Genomic DNA, 8,017 nt, shown 5'->3' on the forward strand with positions numbered 1-8,017 from the left:
GGATTGGTAAATAGGCCGTATAGGCCGCGGCCTATGGGCGGCAGATTTCAGAGGACGATCACTGGATTTAATTGATCATTCGTTTATTTAAGTTTAGTGCCTTCCATAATACAAACAAATGGAAAATTATTAAGTATTTTAGAAACCTACATACATAAACCTACCAACATGGGGCGGTGTAAACAAAGTGGCCTACACTCATAAAAAATATAAATCCGGCACTGAATTATACTCAAAATTAGTGTGTTCGTCGAGTTATGCGTTCAATATAACATTGCCCAGTATCACCAGTGTGCAATGCTATAGCTCTGACCTGTTATGAGTCACTTTATAAAACTTAAAGAATAATCTAAAACAATGCAAATGCACATATTTCTTTTGCAATTAGGGTCTGTTCACTTATTACGTAACGCAATTTGGAGGGGAGGAGCGGTCTTGTAAAACGTTAGGATGCGTTACAGGGGCGAGGGGGGGGGGGGCGGTCGTACAACGCGTTATGTAACATAGGTTTTTTTTAATTTAAAACAATAACAAAGGTATTTTAGCGAAATTCCGGTGTTTTGCGTAACATAATTGTGAAGAAAAAAATTGTCACTTTAGAGTTACATAACTTTTTGAGGTTATAGCGTACAGAAAAACGTTACGGCGCGTAACATGGGTGGGTGGCGGCTTTCAAAAATCTACAAATATTGCGTTACGTAGTACTTGAACGACCCCTTACTTGATCACAGATCGATGATCACGTTCCCTAGTCGGTCACGTGATCATCGCTTTTTCTTAGAGACAATATAAACTCTCCATTGACACATTAAAACATCACACCTCATCCATTATGAAGGCTGCCATCATCTAAATTGCCGACGCCGGATAAACACGACAAAAATCCTGGACATTTGGGCGAAATATGGATTTTACCCGGACATCTTTGACATATTTTTGTTTGTAACAAAAATAAAGAATGTTCGTTATAATTTTTCATTTATACATGCGGGTTATTATCAATGATTTTTTAACCAAGATTGATTTCAATTTATTGCTTATCTATTTAACAAAATGTATTTCCCCTGACAACAAAACTGTCCGGGTTTCACCCTTTTTAAAACCCCTGCCACATGGCCCCCGACGCCATTAATACTAGGACAAATCCGGGGAAATCCGGACGGATGGCAGCCCTAATTATGAGTCACATCATCAACATTGTTGGTCCTTAATAAACAATGCCACTTATAAAACACTGCAATCGCACATTCTCCTCTGTGTGCAAACACAATATAACAAGTTTTTTGTGAACTATACTACACAGGGTCCTGTTGTGAGTCACTTGATCAGCGCTTAGGAACATGGACAGTTTCTTGGCGTCGACTCGACAGTAGCATATCCTCGACATATCCTCATTCGCCTGACTCTCCGTTTCAGAGTCGGAATGGTCTATTGGACCTGTAATGTAGATGGTGTTTTCAGTAACATGTTGGTACACAAGCTTACATTTATATTATTAAAGGAGAGAAAATATTATAAGCAAAGTAACGAAATATAGTATCGTCTGTATAGTCGCCACTTAATTCCATAAACCGGCAACTCTATTAGTCAAAATGGAAATTTAGCAATTTAGCAAACAATTCTAACTAAAAGGTATTTTTTGCGGAACTTTTCATTCAGTACAAAATTCCTACTTTTAATAGCTACCTTTTAATAGGGTTCCATGTAAAAAATGTTGTATACTTAATTATATTTAATTTTCACTTCCAGTAAAATATACTTCATTCTGTACAAGTTTTTTTTTATTTAGCTAACATCATTATAAAATATTATCTATTAAAAAAAATTCGTACCCACCTTCAAACGCCTCAACCCTCAACTCTTTGAACCTGGTGGACACTTTGGCCATATCGGTCTTTATTTGCAGAGTGAGTCGACCAGCTGCCGATGCCCATATAATGACTTCTGACGCCATAGTCCTCATTCTGTCTATTGTAGTACGCAGTTGTTTTAATGCGGGCAATTCTATTGAAATCTGAGGAACATATACAGGCTCATTTTGGCATTGCGTTACTAAATAAAACCACATACTCATCTACTTGGAAATAACACTTTACAATAAGATATTTAAGCTATAGATGTAAAATAAAAAAATGTAAATTTCAAACAAAATAAATATTAATAAAAACTAATTTTAATTCTACCCGCCTTAATGCCAATACTACTCCTCTAAGATAATTCGTCGCAGCGGCAATATCATACTCTCAGTCAGAAATTCAATCACACACACGCCATATTTGCATTAAACTACAAAATGATCAAAAAATTAGAAAACTAAAACCAGGTTTTTTGGTGAAAATATTCGTTATCTATGGATGTTTTTTGGCACAATGTCAGCAAAGGTGAAGACGAGTATGTGGTTTCATTTAGTAACGCAATGTCGAAATGACCCTGTATAAAATGCGAAATTGGTACTTACAATTTATAAAGTATTATTGGGAGAAAAATTGATCAAGATTATTAATAAAAATTAGAAATTAATAAGAAACAAATATACTTTTTGTGTATAAATTTCTTATTTCATCATAATGGCATTGGAAATAAGTAAGTATATTATAAAGATAGAATTATAATTTTATAAGTAGTTTAACAAATGAAACAAATCCAGAATAGGCTCAAAAGACGAAAAGTGGGTGCCCAGGTTACACTTTTGTCTATCCCTGCGGGGATAGAGACATCATGTGTTTTTGGTTTTTTATTATTATTTTTTTATTTTTACAAATTACATTCTAGACTACAGTTGCAGTGTCAAGAGGCATTGTAGTCTCTATATTAATATTGGTAATCTCACAAGGGGCCGTTCAAGTATTACGTAACGCAATTTTTGAAGATTTTTAGCCCCCCCTCCCTCCCATGTAACGCGCCGTAACATTTTTCAGTACCCCCCCTCCAAAAGTTACGTAACTCTAAAGGGTAAATTTTTTTCTAATATTCACAATTATGTTACGCAAAATACCGGAAAGTCGCTAAAATTCCTTCGTTATTGTTTTAAAACAAAAAACCTATGTTACATAACGCGTTGTACAACGCCCCTCCCGCCCCTGTAACGCTTCGTAACGTTTTACGAGAGCCCCCCCCCCCCCGCCCCCAGGGCCGTAGCTAGGGGGAGCATTGTGGGGCAATGCCCTACCTTAAAATATTAATGCCCTACCTTAAAATAGTAATGCCCGACCTTAATAATGAACAAAATTGTACAGTACTACTGAATGTATGGAGCAGCGGTTTTTTTATTTTATGATTTGGAAGATGGATTTTTTTTTTTTTGCTCACGTTAACGAGTGAAGGAAACCAAAAATCGATTGAGCAGATCAGATTTAGTAACATTTTTATTTCCGCCCTGCTTGTAATAACAGCTGCCCTACCTTAAATTGAAATCTAGCTACGACCCTGACCCCCCCCCCCCTCCAAATTGCGTTACGTAATACTTGAACGGCCCCCAAAACAGCTGGGTCACTCACATCTGGATCCGGTGTGTTCGGCTCATGGAACTCTGACCACATCTTCCTCGGTATCACTATAACTGGTATGTCGTGTGTGACGTTACGCGTTTGCTGTGACGTCGACGAAGGCTGCAAATAGTCATAACATCAAAGCTCTTCTTTTAAATGGTAGGCAGTGGTACATATTGGGTCAGCTACATAATATGTTAGGTCCAAAGAGAACAAAAATACTACTTAAGGTTAGGTCATTACATCTATGTGTCAAGGTGATTAGCGCAGTGGAGTGCCTTATTACTATAATTCAAACTTCTATATTGTGCTGCGGCTGTGTATGGGCGGTAGTATCATTCAATTGCAACAAAAAAGGTCCCATGGCCGAGCTAAGCAAAAGCGGTATCTCAAAAAACATCAAAATCTTGATTCTATGTCGTCAGATAGCTTATAGAAAAACTTAAATAAAGGTATCTTGTTTGCAAAAATTGTTCTTAGCCAGAAAGCCTAAGACACAACAAGGGGTTCTCCCCTCCGCCCATCCTAAGTCTTCCTTTCCTTCCTAGATAACCTCTCCTAACTTTCGCCCAGGCTCCTGCAGTCGCTAAGGCCGGGGACTCCAGTATCCCATTCATAGGTTTATCACGAGGTAGACTGCGGAGTTCGGTCAACAAAAAATCCCTCCCTGCTACAAAAATCTTTAAATCATATAGCGAACCCTACCACTATCTATACCACACCAGCGCTTTCTACTAAATTTTAATCCAGGGCATGGTCCACCAGTGTGACAAATTCCATCCAAATCAATTTCACAATCATTCGCATTCATAAATCATAATTGTAGTAACAAGTAAGATGATTTTGTATAAAAATTCATAAATTATCCATAAAGTTATAATTAATAGATTGTGGTTGGTTACCAACTTCAAAAAAGGTGGTTCTGAATTTCTAGTGTAATTCTTTTAATGTTCATTAATTAAGTGCCAGTAGGGTAAAAATTACTTTGAATACTTTTTCTACCCACCATCTCAATTTCCAATGTCAGACACGGGCACTGTTTCTTAGTGAGTTTCATTTTCAATGATTTGGCTGTTTTCAATGTAACCAATGATCTTGATAAATTGCCTGAAATTGTTACACAGGAAATATGAAGTAATATATATTTAAAATGTTTTATTTGTTAATAACCAATAATAATCTTTATTTAAGGCTATTTATAGTACAAAATGCAGTTTTATTTGATTACAAGGTGTAGTATTAAAAAAAATCTTCAGTTTGTAAATAGGAGCAGTGTTACATCTTCATAAAAGGATGAAATAACACAGAAAGCATGTGAAAACTTTCAGATGGCCACAAGAATTTTTTTTTTATTTATTCTAATGAATAACATAAGTTATTATATTTTTTCACATATCTATAACTTACGTTGCACTTAGTTTTTGGGGGGGGGGGGGGGGGGTTATGGTATTTGATACATGATTCGTTCCCCCCTATATTCGGCCGTTTTGAATATACGATCCCAATCGTTTTGTCTATCCATCGCAAAAACTAACCAATCAGTGTGCTTAGAATGTGGAAAAGAACACGACACGACACCCTCTCATTCTCGGGCTGAGACTAGCGAGTGACTGAAGCATTGGTTTCTCGATCAATCACCAACATCAAAATTAAACATTGACTTACCAGTCGCGTTTTTTATGACATTCTATGGGGCTACAAATTTTTTGTCATTTTTTTTTATTGCTTTCAATGATGAGACATGCTTGCCTTTCGCCTGATGGTAAGCGATATGACTGCCCATAAACAATAGAACTAGTGGTTCTACTGTTTATTAAAACACCTTGAATTACAAAGTATTGGTTGGTATTCCACAATACATTATAACTTAAGTTAGTCTCCTAGATAAGTAAAAAGAACATAATTTTCTAGAATAATAACAATATCTGTGTACATTAATTCAGAATTTATATTTAAATTGTACCTGAAGATAGTCCTAAATAAATGTCCTTGTGTTCATCATCCAAGCCCACCATCTGGTACTCTGAGAAGAACATGGCCTGTGGTATTTCACACCACAGCACTGGTGGTGCTGGCCCACTATTGTCATCGCTTACAATAAAGTACAGTGTATCAGCTGCCACTCGTAAAATGCATTCTTTTGATAGTTTTGATATTATTGTTACTATATCTGAAATGGATATTGGTAACTTACAAAATATGAACACAACACGCCTTTTGAAATAAAATGAAGTAATTTATTTGAATAAGTACAATGTTACACAGTGTATAGATTTAGACAAATTTTTACTCAACCACCAGTTCAGAAAACAGTTTGCACCAAAGAAAGGGTGTGAACCTCTAATGTTGCTCTTTTCAAAATCAATTCAAAGTTATACAGTAAGAATATATTACAAAAAAAGACACATTTCGACACTTCTAAGGCAATCATATCTAAGCGACAATCAGTAAATTTTTGAGTAGTGCTTTTAAACTGTGATTTTAATATATGAAAATTCATAACAATTCAACTTTTTATTTTATAAAGATATAGTCTAATGTTATTAAAATTGGTCTAGACCTACAAAACCTAGATCAAACGATACAGAAAAAAATTGCGATTCAAAATATTTATATAATTCATTTTCTGTATGTTTGTTGCTTAGATATGATTGCCTTTCAAGTGTCGATTTAATTTACTATTTAGTTCAGAGCAGCTCATTTATTGATTACTATTAACATAGAATCAGGCAGGCAGTTGAGACAACTGATAACGCCCGTATCTTACTATTACTACTGCTTTTCATTTGCAGCTAAATATTTGACCAGTTGATTCTAAAACTGGTTTATGTATTCAACTGTAATTAGAGTTGGGTAGGACATGACATGAAAAAGGGTTTGTAAGAGTAGCCTCTTTCTAACATTGAGCCTGTACAATGTCCTACTTCAAATGAGGCGAGACATACAGGCTCGGTGCTTCAGTGCGCACAATATTGTAGAAAAACATCCTATTGTAATTTGTAACATGTGGTTCTCTACCTCTCTGTCCTTGTCCTATAGTTTACCAGAGACGGAGAATGAGTAACGCGATTGACACAACATACAATTTGGAGTAGTACAATATATAATTTAGAGCCACTCTTACATTTTGACGTCATGTACGGGACAAATATCCTAATTTTATGTCCTACTCAACATAAGCTGTAATTCCATGTTCCACGCTTTGACCACTTGGTTACTTAGGAAATGCTTCTATGGATTATTGTTTGAGACCCTGGTGGCAACTTTAAAGAATGGCCTCTTAAATGGGAATTTTCGTTGAATAAAATTTATGTCCTATGAGATAGACAAAGATGAAACTAAGACACTCGTCGTGTGCCCCGCCCCGTGTGATAGGGGGAGAGTCTATCGCCATGTCAGCCATAAATCCATATTTCAGATTGATACTGAACAGCATCCAAAAGTGTCGAGATAAGTAGATGTTGAACATTAATAGGTTTCCGTTACGCTAGAGGTCTTTACAGACCAAAACCACCGCCTAGACAATATAATATCTATCAATTTATGCCACTAAATTATGGTAATGAATAAGCAGTTACTTTGCAAGAACAGGGGAACAGGATCCCAAAGCTACATAAATGTAAATGAGAAGGATAAGTTTAGTAGTTTAAGAATATTATATGATGCTTTTCAATTATTGAAATGAATTTTGGCTATAGCGTTTCGTTAAATATTTTATTGGGTGTCCTTACTTGCAAACTCTCGCATGGGCCCTGCATCTACCATTAAAGCACGAAATTTCATAATGAATGCGTGAAATTGTAATTCCTGAAAATGTTATGGTAAAAATTCCGAACAAAATTTATGTAAATAAAACTTCCCGCGTTTTGTTGTGACACTTCGGTACCATGAACAAACAGTTTACGTAATGTTGCTAGATATAAAAAAATATACAAGGAAAAAATAAAACTATTTTCTAATTACAATTACCAATTACTTACTAAAATTACTATCAATGATAAATCAGATTTGATCAATATTCTTTAATATTATAAATATGAAAAAAACGATATAGGTACTTTTGATAAACCAACAAGTCATGATGTTGTATCGATTCATGCCCAATAAATTTAGAACTGAGCATACGCACGGATATGGGACATCATTAGATTAAATTATATTTTGGCTTGTACTAGTTCTTGAAGTAGGTTATAAAAAAAAGTTTTTTTTTTTAGTAATTATTAAACACACCCAATTGAACGCAATACAAAAAAAAAACATCAAAAACACTTTTATTATGAAGAATTCTCTTCTGTATCTTCAAAGTCTAAAGCCCCATACCAACGACCTTGTTTTATAAAAAATATATATTTTTATTCTTTGGCCATGAAATAGTCGATTATCCGATATCATTGTTATGGTAACACCGTTACTTTACGTACCATAAACAAAATATAGAAACGGTATGTCCCAAAAAGATGGCGCTGCCCCACACTGCGTGTAGACAGATTTCTATTTACAGTATTGATTTTGTCCCTTTCTACCTTTTA

The 8,017-nt window shown here is 35.3% G+C and overlaps 1 protein-coding gene across 1 annotated transcript; it reads right to left on the reverse strand.

The window, feature by feature from the left end:
* Positions 1 to 527: 527 nt before the first annotated feature.
* On the reverse strand, positions 528 to 7,379 carry LOC115444123 (checkpoint protein HUS1). Its single transcript, XM_030169782.2, has 6 exons — positions 7,220 to 7,379; positions 5,452 to 5,658; positions 4,495 to 4,595; positions 3,498 to 3,608; positions 1,837 to 2,014; positions 528 to 1,437 (listed from the first exon to the last, which is right to left on the reverse strand). The coding sequence occupies exons 1-6, from the start codon at positions 7,269 to 7,271 to the stop codon at positions 1,208 to 1,210; spliced, it is 879 nt and encodes a 292-aa protein (XP_030025642.1). The 5' UTR covers positions 7,272 to 7,379; the 3' UTR covers positions 528 to 1,207.
* Positions 7,380 to 8,017: the final 638 nt, after the last annotated feature.

This window comes from Manduca sexta, chromosome 5, assembly GCF_014839805.1.
Source record: "Manduca sexta isolate Smith_Timp_Sample1 chromosome 5, JHU_Msex_v1.0, whole genome shotgun sequence".
Classification (NCBI taxonomy): domain Eukaryota; kingdom Metazoa; phylum Arthropoda; class Insecta; order Lepidoptera; family Sphingidae; genus Manduca; species Manduca sexta.